The sequence below is a fragment of the Equus quagga genome, chromosome 5 (genome assembly GCF_021613505.1).
Source record: "Equus quagga isolate Etosha38 chromosome 5, UCLA_HA_Equagga_1.0, whole genome shotgun sequence".
Lineage (NCBI taxonomy): Eukaryota > Metazoa > Chordata > Mammalia > Perissodactyla > Equidae > Equus > Equus quagga.
Genome location: NC_060271.1, coordinates 34,827,107 through 34,842,715, shown reverse-complemented (window position 1 = coordinate 34,842,715; position 15,609 = coordinate 34,827,107). Strand labels below are relative to the sequence as shown.

Sequence of the window (15,609 nt, the reverse complement as noted above, 5' to 3'; positions counted from 1 at the left end):
AGCTAAAATGCTTCACGGTCACCATCGTGTAGGTGTTACTGACACCTGCTGAGATTGGAAACTAGCCATTACCATTCAAAGTATAGACTCTCAATTTTAATGATTTATTTTATAATCAGTCAATTCGTGCTTATTGTTAGGAAATCAGTTATCACGAGCTCTTGAATCAATCGTTTGGTTTTTTTTTAATCAGGTGGTTTAGAGGGGAACTCACTGGGAAATTTCACACCTCCTAACCATCCTCATCAGATGCTAATTATAAAGCAAGGAAATTCCCCAGAGACAGCCACAGCATCCAGGATCAGGGCTGAGCTGAGACAGGAGGAAAATGCTGGATGAGATACATGGGGGAGGAAAGCCAAGACAGCTACAGAGCACAGGAGGAACACAACTGGCACAGCACAAGAGCAACCTCCAAGCCTGAAATGAGAGCAACTAAAGAGACCTATGAAAAGAAACAAGCCAAGGCAGCAGGTGAGAGGGGCCAGCCAATTTCTCCCTTTTTTAATCTATCCAGGGTAAAACTCCCAAAAGAAAACAAACAAACAAACAAATACAAGAAAGCGTCAGTCTGAAAAACTCTAAATCAACCCTTCAGTTACTCAAGGGTTAGTTTTCCAGTGGATTGTTCAGGTGTGCCATCCTCCTCTATTTGGTCCAACTCTCCACTCAGAAAGTATTTTATTTTTTATCAGATTAGGAAAGAGATCGAAAGTAAAGACAATGAGGTCTGAAGACGTATCAGGCATCTGCATTGTCCACAAAAACCCTGTCTCCCAAGCTCACAGACCCCTGACGTTTAGCCACATCGACTGTTCTGAACCACAACTCAGATTCTTGCAGCTTCACTTTGATTTGCAAATGAAGGAAAAAAGTTAAAAGGTGTAAGCTCTATTTCTTATCTCCCTTTTAATACTGTCTAAAATGTTACAACTCGGGTGAAGCCCTGAGAGCTGCAATTTAAGCCCTAAAGCTGATCAATCTGCAAGCTGCTCTCTTGGCCTTTCCTCGGGGAATTAGCTGAAGCCAGGCAGCATGCAAAGTGTAGGGAAGCAGAGCCATGAGCACCTTTGCCGAGCTGCATCACTATGCCTTCCATACCTGTATTTCTAAAGCAAAGGCAGAAGCAGGAAGTCCAGAATGGCCTGTCAAAGCAGCTGCCCATTACACTCTCACAGCACTGGAAACAAGGCCTGAGGGTCCTGGGGCCCTGAGCCGTGCTCCTTGCTGTGGACAGTTACCTGATGCTGTGGTGTCAGAGAGGGTTCCTGCGTCCAGAGAGGAAGAGCTGGGTGCCTGGCCGGACAGCCCCAGGCTCTGCAGGCCCAGGGCACTGCTGCTGCTGCCTGGGAAACAAGTGGAGAGTGAGCACAACATCCCCTCCAGACCCCATCCACAATGCTGCTTTGGCCACCTGCTGCCCTCAGGAGTCTAAACTCACCAGCATGTGACCCCCTTTGGCCTAGAGGAAGTTAATCAACAGCCATTGCTGTCCACCCACCAAGTTTGGTCACAGAGATGGTGACAGGCTTCCTTTAGCTCAGGCAGGACACAGGCTGGAGGAATCTAACAGATTTGGGAGGAAATAATCCAAAAGACCAAACTAACAGAAACTATGAGATTGGCTCCAAGACTGAAAATCCCACCACAATCTCTCTCACTCTCCACCTGTACCTCTGAACAGCTCTCACCCAGATCAACCTCTCCCCAAATCTGGGGACAAGCTAAGTCAGCCAGATATCAGTAACTGCCAAACCCTCTTTTCTGTGCAAGCCCAATGGGCCGCTGTGTTCCTGGCATTTCCTTCTACCTTGCTGGTCCTGCTGCAGGCTCAGGGCAATGGCTAGTTCAACCATGGTCTCGTCATCTGCATCAGGCGGGATGTCCAGCATGGGGGGGAAGCCCTCTGCGCCTGCCAGCAGGGCCTCCAGGGGAGAGGGGTTGCCATTGTTGACATTTTCAGCTGTCTCCAGGACCATCGACTCAGACTGCAGAGAGAAAGCTCTGTCAGTGTCCCGTGGTAAATGGTAGCTGTTGGAAGTCCACTGAAGAAGAGCTAGAGGAGAGTTCTGAGGATCCCCCTCCCTCTCCTGCTGCCAGAGACTCACCACCATCTCAAAATCTCCATGGTCCACCTCACTCTGTTCCTGGCTTTCCTGACGGATGTGACCACCATTCGGGATCCCTGATGACTGCATTTTCTCATCTGCATCATCATCGTCATCATCATCTTTGTCTCCTGAGTCAAAGAAACCCCAGTCACCTGACGGTGCTTGCTCTTTCCTCCTTTGGCATGTGGCATAAGTCAACATAGCAAACAAAAACCCAAGACAAGCTACCAACTAGCATCCTGTGCTTTAGAGGTGAACTCCAGGGTGCTGTGCCTGGCCTTATTCTCTTGTTTCCTGGACCTGACAGGATCTGGGAAGATGGGGTTGGCAGTGACAGCTTGCCCCACTCAGAAAAAGACTTTTCCAGCTGATGAAGGTTAAAAAAAAAACAACCTTGGATTCCAAAGGGATTTCCATAAAGCAGAGAAATCTAAGACCAGTATGCCCCATGAGCTCTCATCAACTCTCAGGAGACCCTGGGCAAGACAGGAAAATAATATAATCAAGATGTTTATTGGTTATCTGTCACGGCAGCTTAGAGCGTTATTTTACTATTTTTTCCCAAAATAACTGGGTCAGTGAGATTTTTTTCACACTACATAGTCATCATGAGAAGAACCAGAATTGAAATGTAAAATCATCGACCGGAAGCTGAGGACACCACTACAGGTTCTGTCCAGGCCAGCTTCTGTGTGATGAGAAGGCAGAAGTCCTTCTTCTTCTAACAAGGTAGAAGTCCAGGTGAGACTGCTAATTGTCAGAAGAGGATGGAGACCTTGCCTTCCACTCGATGGCCTGTGAAAGTACGTGAATATGGCCTTGATTGGAAACAAACTATCTGCATTCTAGCTTCTCACCAGAGAAAAGGTGCACAAACTGTTGCTTAGCTCATCAAAGCTTAGATAAGATAAACGATACTCAAGGAAGACTGTCTGAAGGTCACAAAGTTGCATACATTCCTCTAGACTTAGGCTGTACCACACAGCAGCCATTAGCCACATACGGCTGCTGAGCACTTAAAATGTGGCCAGTCCAGATGGAGACGCGAAGTGTGTATGTACTACACACTTGATTTTTAAGACAGTACAAAAAATTTTTTAAAGAATGCAGAGTTTTTCACTAATAATTTTTTATATTGACTACATGTTGAAATATTATTTTTGATTTACTGGATTAAATTAATTATTAGTAAGTTAATTTCAAATACTTCTTTGTACTAATTATAAAATGTGGGAACAAATAAAAAATTTTAAATTATGTAGGTCACTTTCATTGGGAATTTACTTCTGAGCCAAACCAAGTAACCAGAGAGTTACATAATATAATAACTGTGTAGAATTGTATATCACTTTGTAGAATTGCTTTTACTAGGCTGTTAAATGTTACCTCTTGACTTGTGTCCAAGTGTATCATGAGGGAAATCTCTCGTGAAATTTGCTATCACTTACTCTCAGTAAGTCTGCTGTGGATACTACCCCTTAGGCAACAAGAGAGACCCTTAACAAAGAGCTTTTACGCCAGGAAAAGTATATTTTTCCTGAAAATTGATTTTTTGTCTTTAGCCACTGTGATTCTTGTTAACTGTTCTTATTTTATTTTTGCTATGGTTCTTAGGAAGCTTTCAGCCAAATATAAGACCTTCTCCTAATCACCGCACAGGACCTCGTGATGTGGATTTTTTGCATCCTTGGCTTGGTTTTACTATTGTACCTTTATTTTCCTATGGCCTTGATTTTATTTTCATCCTACTTACTGTATGCATTTTTATATGGCACCTGAAAGTCTTCAGGAGAGAAGGTAGGGTAAAACAAGAGCTATGTACACAAAGTCTCCAGGACCTTGGTAAACACGAGCAGCACAGCCTAACCCTGTACCCCTCATCCTCCTCTCCCCACCACATGTGCACAAGCCTAACCCCAGACTTCACATTACCCATTGGAGTGTTGCTTCGAGGGGAGGAGGGCAATGTCACATGTCTCCGCTTGTTCCTGGGCCTTAGGACTCGAATTAGAGCTTGTTTACAAGAGAAGCTCACGGCAGGATCCTGAGGTTGGAAAGGAGACTGTCATGCTTAGGTTTTATGTCATTCATGAAACTGTCTATAAAGCACTTCCTTTTTTGGCCAATCACTTACATGGATCTGGAGTATCTACCTACTCTCACCTGCAACCCTGCTGACCAAGTTCAACGGTTAATCCCATTTCCTGACCTGGTATATGTAAGACCCATTCGCTACATTCCTGTCTCTCAGTTCCCAGTAATAGACTGGCAGGTCATTTGCTCCTGAAGTCACTTTGGCTCTCTACAACTGGGTTCTGGCTTATAATCAGGCTCATCTTAGCTCTGTGCTAAAATCAGTACTTAGCTTCTATGACAGAGTCAATGGAAATAGATCTTCATGATGTTCATTCATGTGTTCATTTAATTAGTACTTACTCAGCACCATGTAGCAACCACTAGTATATTCCCTGGGGATTCAGCACTGAACAAGAAGAACCAAGCCCATCCCTTTTTCAAACCTTTCTTTTCCATGAAATGAGTAAGATCTTAAAGCTCTTACTGATACTCAAAACTCTTAATTCCCATTATCTTCGTTTGTTTTATTTAATTAGTTAGCAAACTTATAAAAAATTTCTAGACATTCTCAGACTGACAAGGGATATCTGGGGCTGTAATGATACGTACAGGACATAGCAGCATCTGCATGTAGATCTTGGATGCTGTATTAATACAGTCCAGCTCACAGGTACAGTAGCCATGGATAATGTCCACCAGAGCATTGACGGTAGCTTCAATATGAGTTAGGCCTGAAGGGGAGAAAAATACGGTGGAAGAAAATCCTAACTACTTGAGAGCCTAAGACAAAAGCACAAATTCCTATCCCCTCATAAAGGTCATGCTAACCAAAAAAATCACAAGTACACACGTAGCAAAATAAATAAAACACATGACCTTGACGTGCCTTTTAAGTTTACTGCTCAAGCAACCTCCAAACCTAATGAGCACCAGGGTCGTTCTACTTTTCTAGATTGCTATTCAGATGCTTACTCTTCCATCTAAACTTCGGATAGTGTGCGAAGTTAGTTAGATACCAAAGGCAGCGGCAGCTTAGAAACAAAATAATTCTCAAGGCTGATACTTAACTTTTATCTTTTGAATTGGCTTTGAATCAGGCTTTCAAAGATTTTTTTAAAACAAGTCAAACATCACTAAGACGCGCACACACACACACACACACACACACACACACACAGTGTCTCTTTACATGTGAAAAATTCAACCCGACATGAAGAGAGAGAAGAAAATCCCACTTCTCTGCCACACTGCTAAATTCCTGTATCAGGAACAATGCACTGATCTCACAGACTTCTATTTCCTAACTATTATTTCCGGAATAAATGGATGATAAGGCTAATAAAAGCTAGGGGTTTGATCTGTTCAAAGACAACTTACATCAGGCTTCGCTCTCTATCAAGATTCAAGTATCCCTTTTAACACGATACCTGGCAGGCAGGCGGGTGCCAAGAAGGCGTTCTTGGGTTTGGATGCATGGAGTTTCCAGAAGTGGTTCACCAGCTGGGTGATGAAACTACAGCAGTCTCCTTCCAACTGCTTCTGAGGTTCTCTCCCCTCATCCACTCCTTCTAATCAGGAGAAGAAAAATTATTAACGACGGTAAATCTGAGATGGAAATTTAATTTGTTTTAAGGTTAACTCAGGTCAAGGAAGCTTGCCTGGGGAGGGAGTTTCAAGTGGGGCCCCAATCAATATGCCAACTATCCCTAGACTCCAGCAGGCACATCTAGGAAGAAAACAGTCTGGGAAGGAATATCACAGAAAACATCGTATGTTAGAGTTAAGTAGCAGGGGGAGCATTCAGGGTCTTCACAGCAGATTCAGAGATCTCAGGCCCAGCTGTTCAACTTCTAAAAGCTAGGGGAACACCTGAGACTTTCTAGAATGATTCCTAGATTAAAATAATAGAAGGAGTAACAAGATGATGACAGCATTTTGGGAGCATGTAAATAACAGAACTACAGAGGCATCACTAAGCTGTATTTGACAAAGGCAAAGCAAGTTCGATGACCCCCAACACAAGGAGAGAGGAAGAAAACACAATCGAGCCCTGCTCCAGACTCTACCCACATTCATCAAATAGCGGTGAAAGAACAGCCTGAAAGCAAAGGCTGTGACCCCATTACTTTAAAGCAACCAGGGCCCGACCTTAACTTGACCCTGAAGATTAGACGAGGTAGTAACGCCAGAGACAGATTATATCTGATGTCCAGAGCACTAAATAAATGCAAGAATAATCTAAGGGGTAAGCACTGGAAAGGGTAATTACTCAAAGAGGTACAATCCTAATGTCAAAAGCCCTACAAGGCACAAAGAAAAGAGAGTAAAATCCCTGTCTCGGAGCAAGAAGTCAGTCAGAGGCCAGTGAGAACAGTAAGAGGACGAGAGGGTGAGAAGGTATATTAAGCAGATTTCAGGACCACGGCCACATAGGCCAAGTTCACCTGTTTCCATCTGGGGCAGCTTTGACTCCGTAAAGTGGACAAGGTTGTTAGGGCGCATGATGGCAATAGAGCGAGCTGTGATCACCAGCCTCTGGAAGACCTCGGGGTCCAAATCCTTGCCTTCTTTGCTGGATGTGTTGAGACACTGCACAGCTTTGCTCAGCAAGGCCTGATCCTAGAACAAAAGGATCACAGAGGATGAACCAAAAGCAAGGGCTGGGTACTAAAGCAATGAGGGGAGGAAAGCTGGCAGATCGTCAGGACAGCCATGTCCTCCCAACACGACAGCTTAATTACCAACTATCTGGAACAAATCTTCAAGACAGCCCAGCACAGGTAAACGTCTTAACACACAAAATGCTAAAGGCACACACACAAAAAATCAAAAGCCATGAAATCAATATCAAAGTATGATAGGAAAGCTAGAAACCACCGGATCCTCCAGAACTGCAACATCCAAGATCTCTTTCCTACAGTAGAAGAGTCACTTCCTTACAAGTTCACGTCGCCGAAAGGTTGTGTTTCCACAACTGCCTCCTTCAGAGGTTCAGCAGGTTAAACTCACCCTTTTCTATTCTCTGGGTTGGGGGCACAAAAGCTAACCAAGTCATCTGGGCTGCTGGCTTCTTCCTCATGGATCTGAACTGTCATCTTCTCCATGTGCAGAAACTGGTCTAACTTACTGCCTTCGGCCGCTACTTACTTTTACAGGTGAGATGCCCCCTCACCAGATTTCCCCCTCAGTCTCTCCACAACCATCCATGTCCTCATAAGCAAGTCCACCTAACTTAGGGTTGTGCTGCAGCTGAAGGAGTGAAGACCGCAGCAGTCCTGATCTCCTGACTGGTTCCCCTCCCCTCGCTCTTTTCCACAGGAGCCACTCACTCTCAAACGTCCTTCCCCTCTTTCTTAAACTTGTTCGTCCTATTAGAATGACAGAAAAAAATATATGCAAACCAGGTGCCCTTTAGTTGGCTTGTCCTCAGTTTTGAGTGAGCTCGTTAATTTCTCAGGAGAAACCTGAGACTGTGGGTGGACTCTTCAGTGCTGTCCTTTCCCCACCTGACTTCACTATGCCCCTGCTTTACATATGAAAGCCAACTGACTTGATTCCCTGTCAGCAACACAGCTTCCACTTCTACAGAAGGCATCCCGGAGAGGGAACAATTACCTTGTGGCTGTGGTAGGCCGAGCGGCTGGTGTGCAGGCTGGCCAGAAGGCTCTTGGACTGCTGCTGGACACTGGCAGGTGCTGGCAGGGATAGCAGCAAAGTGGCCAGCTCCTGAGCTGCATTCTTGTTTCTCTCCTGATGCAGAACACAGCAGAGTTACCACTAACCCCGCCTAATCCATGCAGAATGACCTGTCTACACTCTGCCCTCCCCCTTCCTCCCTTCTAAGCTACCAGGGCTAAGTGATGCTCCATAGACTGCAAAGAGCAAAACGAAGAATTTCAGAAATTATACTCCCCCCACAACAGAGGTACAGAAACGGAGTCCCAGCTCATGACTCCCAGAACAGCGTTCTTTTACCAGCACTCATCCTAGTCTATGAAACACTCTCACTATGGGTCTCCCCAAAACAGGACATAAGGCCTTAAGCTGAAGACTTCTCTGGAGTGTCTTTGCAAATCAAGATTATGCTATAAATGTTCTTGAACTGTGAGCACTCGGGACCTCTGACAGCTTCACTGACTTCTTGCCTCTTCAGAAAGTTCCCGCCAACTTTGAAAAACTAACTTGCCTTTTCGATGATTGGGCCGACAGCAAAGCAGCTTTCCAGGGCTTCTAAAGAACTCACAACCAGCCTAGGGAGACAGAAAGCTGGCTTGAGTACAATAAGAATCCTTCTCTCCACCTTGTGCATTAGCCTATGCAAACTATAGTCGTGAGGACCTTGGGGACAGCTAATGAATGCCAAATACAAAATCAAAGCACAATAAGACCTGCCACAGGCACCATGCATATCATTCCCTCGTGTTACAGGCCAGAAGAAACCTGGCGCCTGCTTGGAGATCAACCTGAGGCCATGTTCATAATCCATAACTCAAAGACAGGGCTTTTCTTCCTCAAAGAGGATAAACGTGCTTCCTTCTGCTGCCTGTGGCAGGGATCACTGAGATGGGCTTAACAGTCTTGATGCAATGGGACCAGAAGCTCAGGTGCCCATGGATCAGTAGGCAAAGGGATACACGACGGGAAAGGTTAAAGCCATCTTCTTACACTGAGAAGGTTATATTTTATTTATACCTCCAAGAAAATGCACAAAGGCACTTCCTATGAGTCCCTAAGTATGGGGAAGAGAACAAACTGTATTTTCAGGAGCATGCCAACTACCAACATTCAGAGTGCCACAAAGCACCCTTAGAAAATGGAGCAACTTTCTCTTAGGGAAGGAACAGGAAACCCAACTGTTCAAGGGTACAAACAACATGCTCCCCAGGGCTTACTCCTGTGAGTTTAATATGGCATGATAAAAGACCAACATCCTGATGGCTGAAGCTCTGGACAGAGAGGGAAAAGTAACGAGAAGGCAGCTGGAGAGAAAGAGGTCAAGGGGCAGAGGAAGGCAATAAAGAGCCAGGGAAGAGGGACTTGAGGCATGGGACCACGTTAGACAGAACAAGCTCTCTGGCGGCTTATCAGACGGAAGGACATTTCTGTTGTCCCACCGCCCCCAACCCCTTCTCATCCATGGTAGAGGGGGCAGAGAGGAAAGGGGTAAGGAAGAGAAAGCTAAGAGAGTTTGAAGCAGCCAACACCAAGTGCGCACATCCAACCCTCCGCATACTCCACTTTAGACACAGGAGAGCTCTGCAGCCATGCAATGACCAGAACAGAAAGAAGCAGGACTCTTCCACAGAAGCAGGCTCAACGCAAAGCCACACCATTGGTTACACTGCTCTCTGACACACACTCACTCGTACAGAGAAAAGAGAGAGAGGGCATACTAACCGGTCCAGCTTGGTTAGGGACTCAGTTTCAGAACTTGGGGGAGAAGCAAAGAAAAAAAAAGGAAAAAAATGTGAAGCTCAGAGAAACTTGGAAATACATCCTAAGCAAACAATATGAGAATAAGGTAGGGGAAAAAAAGAAAAAGAGAGAGAGATAAGGGAAGGGGGAAGGCTGTGGTGGGAGGCAGTGATTCCAAGCCAGGCTATTCTTATGACTTACAATGTAAGAAACTCAAAATCTTACATCATGAGTTACTTCATCTACCATGGCATACCAGCAGCTACCTAGCACAAAGAAGCCAAGCGCAATGCCTAAGAAGGCCACTGGAGGGAGCCTTAGAAGGCTCTGAACTCTGCTACCAGACGGAGCAGACGGCCTCCTGCTAGCAGTGTTATTACCACATAAGTAGCTGCTGCAGAGAAAGATGAGAAGACGATGAAATCAGAATGAAACGGAAGATTTTTCCCTAAAATTTCAGCAAGACTGGATTCTAATAATAGTGGCTTAAGCATCTTCTAGTCAGCAGCCTCTGGCTACTCCAAAGGGTACCTAACGTTAAAGAGAAGGCACAGAAGCCCCCGGGCAGAGACTGGAGTCAGACGGCTCTGAGCTCACTTTCAGGCTTGTCTGCACACTAAGGAGACACTGAGTGCAGGGAGTTGTGTGAAAATTTGAAAATCACAGGCTAGACTGGGGACAGTTATTAGAGGCTGACTCTCTCAAGACACAGGTTCTGCAGGGAAAGTGAAAAATGGCGAGAACTGAAGCCAACCCCTCCCAGTGCTGATACCTCTCCAGGACAGTTCCACTGGTGGTAGTAGGGGCAGCTGAGTCACTGTCTCCAGTGCCATTGCTCTGGTTCAGGTTTGAAGGACAGACGTTGCTGACAGAGGCAGAAGGAAATTCTTCTGGAGGCTCATCAGGCCAGCCAAACTGCTCCTTAGTCTTGCCATAAATTTTTACAGCATCGATCATAGTGACACCTGCTGGATCCACCGAGGCCCCGACTGCAATAAACAAGAGAGGCCTTTAGGATGCACGTTCTCTAAAGGGCTAACACCACCATTCCAAAGCAAAGACCAGACTAGTTTGGGCAAAGTAGCAAATCACATCAATTTTAGAGTCATAAAGGGACTTTATCTCCTGAGACTTCAGCGGCACCTTTGATCATGTATAGATGCTGAGTATGCGTAGAAACAGTTCCATGGACCAAAAGCCTAGGAAGTCCCCACCTCAGAAGAAGAGTCCCTAACATCACTGCAAGAATCTACCTGTGCTAACTCCTGTCCCCCACCCACAGGGATCTCTAAGCACTCCCTTTGTTCAAAGCACAGATCACAGTCATTCACGCTAACAGCAATTATTTCTCAGAGAAAGAATATCAGATAGGTGGCCAGTGAATGGTAGAAAAAGATGCCAGCCTTATGAAAGGCTCAGGGATTTGTACTCTGAGGGTTTAAAGTTTTTAACAGCATGGCAAGGCAAGGCATTGCTGAACACCTCTCAGCGACCTGTGACCTGAGGCCCTCCCCTGCGCTTTAAGAAAGCCTTGAGATTTCACATGCTATTCTTGCTGCCTCTTTGCCTGAACATGCAGGCAGCCCCATCAGCAAGGCTGACCCAGCCCTGCAGAAGTGAACACTGAAGCAGAGGTTTACCCTAGCTTTACCCCTCCCATTCTCCAGTGGATCCCCTTCCTGTCACCTTGCCTCATTTACATCTCAAATGAAGCTCACAGTGGCATGATGGCAAAGAACACAGAAGTATCAGTAGAGGAGAGGGTTCCAGAACACTGGAGAGCCACAGAGAAGTGGCTCCCAAGTCAGCAGTCATAATGAGAAGGATACAGTCAGTGCCAGGGGCCGGTGACTCACTGAAGAGGTTCAGTTTCTTATCAGCCTGCAGGGCTTCTTCTCTGGTGAAGGGGAAGTCAAACCAGCGTGAGCGACTCAGGTTAAGCTGCATAGTCCTCCCAAAGATCTCAATATAAGATGGGGCCCGTTCAATTGCCTGGGTCCCAATCTGGATCCGCATGCCTGTCATCACCATAGTGCTGTTGTTGTTAGTAATCTCAATGGTGAAGCCACCGGGCTGTAGGAAGTGAAGGCACACATCAGAAAATGAGTATGAGCTCTTCCTTGCACACCTGTAATACTTCCTGACAGTGACTCAGTATGGGATCCCAGACAAGACCTTTATCCTGTTAACTCCCGAATAAGGACTTCCTTACTTCCAAGGACAGGAAAATAGAGGCAGGGGGTAGACGCCCCTCAATTTCAGGCTTCTCTCTCCCCAGTATTAACCCCCTCCTGCTGCCTTCTGCACAGTAACCCTGCTGGTAACATTAGAATGGAAGCCTTCCTGCATAAAAGTGAAAATATTCATTTATCCCAAGGACCACTTAGCTACAATCAGGCTTAGTGACTGTGAGTATATACTTCGTACTTGCATGCTGAAAGGAGACGTGTTCTTAAACCCTACTGTGTATGAGTCCTTCTACCCAGGGAAGGACCCAGCCTACTCCAGTCCTCACCTTGGTGTTGGCCACATACATGCCAGTGGAATTCAGCCGGTGCTTTATCTGTTGTGCATTGTAGACCTGCAGGAGGTCATTACCACCAAACTCCACATCTGTCAGCTGCTGGTTGTGTTCAAAGAAGTCAATGGGGAAGGTCACCTGGCTAGATGTGCGGGTTGCTGTGGAGAGCAGCACCAGGTTGTCAGAGAGCATCAGCAAGTATACTGTCTACCACCTCTGCACCCACACCACAGGTAAAGACCCCTCCCAGACTGCGCCCACACTCACACACACCAATCTCTCTAGGCAAACTCTGGATTATAATCTTTGCATCATACTCATGCCTACACGTGGTTAGCTGTCCAACAGTCATTATCCCTAACCACAACATGACCTAGCAGGACAAAGAAATCTGATGTTGGTGTGGGGTACAGTTAATAACAATAGGCTCTCTCATAGCTTCAAACAAGGTCCAAGAGATAATTCTTTACTGGGCACCTAAGAACTGCGGACCTGAACTAGGGAGCCAATGGGTGCTTGTCATTTGTATGACGTGTCTCTAAAAGCCACACAGAACACTGGTGGCCTGAGGAACACTGACTCTGCTTTAGGGAAATTAGCTAGTACATTATCTCTACCTTTATAAAACATGCAAAGAGGACAGTCACCACTTCCTCACGGATATTTACAAGAGTCTATTCTGAGTCAACATCTAGAAGACTGCCGATTCCCCTCCCCCACGGGTCTTTGGAGGAGCCTTACTGATGGTAGCTGTTTTGCGCTTTCGAACAGGCTTCATTATGCTGATGACACTGCTGGGCTGCAGAGATGGCTGAAGCCAGTAGGAGGTGTTCTCCACATTGGCCATGTAAATGCGTAGGCTGCCATCCTCACACAACAAGATCATCGTTGTCCGCTGCTGCTCATTGCATGCTGTGTGCCTAATGGCAACCATGTCTTGGATCTAGGAGGAGGGGAGACAGGAGGGTGGTAGTTTCCGCACCTTCACATCAGAATCTACAGACGAAAAGATGCAGGGAAGCAACTGGTTTCATGGTCAGATGTGGGGTACAGAAGGGTGGCAAAGAAAAGGAATCTAGGAGAAAATGCACCAAAATTCTTTTACAGGCCTCCATTGAAAGAACTAAGAAAGTGACATAATATACAAATACAAAACTAGAGCAGGTTACCGTCTATTCAGGTGATGGGGGATTCTGGCACTGACCTTTGCTTTAGCAGGGAGAGTCTTAATCTCTTGGATAAGAAAAGTGTCTGGTTTCACCATAACCACCAGCGGCACACCTGTAGTTTGCTGGACACAACACACCAAGCCAGGGTGGTTCATCACCTCAGACCACTGGCAAAGGGCAGGAGACGTCTTACTGCCACCATTGGAACTGCAAACAACAAAACTGGCCAGTTAGGGTGTCAATCACGATCTACTAGTGTTTTTCTTGACCTAAAGGCCATCCTCACTAAATACTTGACTCCCAGAGCAACGTATTTGTCCTGGAACTCGACTTATCCATAAGTCTCAGTTTTATTCAGAGCTATATATATACTCCCCTATACCCTGATGTGTGCCCCTGGCAGGAGTCCTGGTTTAGGATGTCCACTGGTAGCTTCCACTGTCTGAGGGAACAAGTGGCCCTATATGTCTAGAGGTTTTAACTGCATAGGGCCATGGAACTGCCGAAGGCTGATGACCCAGTGTCCTATTAAGAATCTCTAAGCACATCAAGTCATATCTGAACGTTACCCATTTTACTGAATCCTAAACCAGGTAATTCACAAAACAGAGGTTAGAGAGAAAATGCTGCGATGGCTCTTCAACAGTAGATAAGATGGGAAGAAACCATAAACCTCTTCTTCCTCCTCCCTAAATAAAACACTTACTACACCTCACACACACCTCTATTATGTAGAAACCTGATGGAAGCCGGTACCTCCTCCACCCCCAACCGTGCCCCCACTACTGGCAGCATGCTCTATTTACTGATAAATCCCCCCAGGAGAGGGACTTAAAGGGCATTTTGGCAGCACGAATGTCTAGGAGAAACTTACTCCTCGAACTTCTCAAAACTCAGTAATCACATTAAAATCAGGTTTGCCGCCTTGACTAGAGCTTTTCCTTCTGAGTGGCAGTGGCCCCCCCCAAACTACCTCTTACAGCTTGATGTCTCTCCATGGTGGGGGACAAACCACGTAGACAGCCCAACCTGCCAACACTTGATTTTAAAGACACCTAGCAGGGCAGGGAGAGGATGACTGGAGAAAAGCCAGTTTCACCAGACTCCTAACAGATGCCAGTACTCGGCAGGGGTGGAGAGCTCCTGCTGGAGTGGGCATTGTGGAAGTGGAACAGGAAGTGCTCATTCTCACCTTTTGATGTTGATGGAGAAGAGCTGCAGCACCTCCAGAGTCGTCCTGCTGATGGTGGCTGCAAACGATCTGCCTTGACAATAGCTGAAGAAGAGCATCTGCAGCACGTGGGAGTAGTAGACAGAGACCCCTCCACCTGCCACCTGGCTGTTACTGTCCTGTCAGGACAAATCACAACATTTGCCTTAACTTCTCACGTTGCCGTGGTGCCAGCTTCCAGTTTTGCTCGTTACTAGCTTTAAATCAAGGTTATGGGCTCTCATACTCTAAGCATGAGATCCCTGTGAGTAAATCTTTAAAATACCAAGAGAACAAAGGAACTTCAAGTTGAATCAGTTTAGTCCTAAAGAACAAGAGTTTTTGCTATTAGGTAAAAAATTAGAAGCAAAAAGAAAAAAAGAAGAAAACAACAACAAAAGAGATGCTGAGCAAATGAAATCTGGAATAGAAGGAAGAGCAACATTAGCTCTAACCTTCAGGTCCTCGTGGTTGATTTCCAGTACGTTAGTGACATAGAAGGGCCCCTGCTGGGCACTGCTGGCCTCTTCCATGAGCTGAGTATAGATGTACCCAGCCGAAGACATTATCACAATGATGTTCTTTCCCTCCTCGTTGAAAAGGAAGGTAACATCTCTTATTTTTGAGCTTGGCAGGAGAAAGTAGAAAGTTGGACTCAAGGCATCAACGGACAGGTCATAAATCTGTAGGATGGAAGGAAAAAGGTGAAATAAAGGAGATCTATTTCAGTCTTATCCCCCAAATTAGCCTTGTAAACCCAAAAAGCTGCAATTGGTGAGGAACAGGCATTCATCCCCAGTCAACAGGCATCTCTAGATGTCAGGCACTGAGCACACAAAAATGAATCAACTATCTTTTTACTCTCTCTCAAAGAACAAGCAGGGGAGAGATACACATCAACAAATTCTGTAACAAGTACAGTAATGGCTGTGCACTTGGTCCAGTGGGGGTAGAACCAGAATCAGTTTCATATTGCCTACACACAGGAAGCTCCTACTCAGCAACATGACAAAAGGCGACAAAATGTTAGGATTTTTTTATTTTTAATTTCTGGGAGAAGCTAGCACACAACGAACATCAGACATTCCGGATTTAAAAGCAAAACCA

General features: G+C 45.8%; 1 protein-coding gene across 5 annotated transcripts in view; it reads right to left on the bottom strand.

Moving 5' to 3' along the window:
* The window catches only part of UBR4 (ubiquitin protein ligase E3 component n-recognin 4), a 127,210-nt gene that overhangs the window by 63,590 nt on the left and 48,011 nt on the right, over window positions 1-15,609 (bottom strand). For 2 of the 5 annotated variants that reach the window (XM_046661117.1, XM_046661119.1), the window contains exons 43-59: window positions 14,958-15,185; window positions 14,485-14,642; window positions 13,328-13,499; window positions 12,865-13,066; window positions 12,118-12,281; window positions 11,459-11,675; window positions 10,375-10,591; window positions 9,585-9,617; window positions 8,374-8,437; window positions 7,803-7,937; window positions 6,632-6,806; window positions 5,615-5,755; window positions 4,797-4,918; window positions 4,044-4,155; window positions 2,109-2,239; window positions 1,811-1,988; window positions 1,242-1,346 (exon numbers count right to left, since the gene is read on the bottom strand). In XM_046661117.1, the coding sequence (XP_046517073.1) occupies window positions 1,242-1,346; window positions 1,811-1,988; window positions 2,109-2,239; window positions 4,044-4,155; window positions 4,797-4,918; window positions 5,615-5,755; window positions 6,632-6,806; window positions 7,803-7,937; window positions 8,374-8,437; window positions 9,585-9,617; window positions 10,375-10,591; window positions 11,459-11,675; window positions 12,118-12,281; window positions 12,865-13,066; window positions 13,328-13,499; window positions 14,485-14,642; window positions 14,958-15,185 (2,554 nt within the window). The remainder of the gene's footprint in view (window positions 1-1,241; window positions 1,347-1,810; window positions 1,989-2,108; window positions 2,240-4,043; window positions 4,156-4,796; window positions 4,919-5,614; window positions 5,756-6,631; window positions 6,807-7,802; window positions 7,938-8,373; window positions 8,438-9,584; window positions 9,618-10,374; window positions 10,592-11,458; window positions 11,676-12,117; window positions 12,282-12,864; window positions 13,067-13,327; window positions 13,500-14,484; window positions 14,643-14,957; window positions 15,186-15,609) is intronic. The other 3 variants (XM_046661118.1, XM_046661121.1, XM_046661120.1) reach the window with 3 other exon arrangements.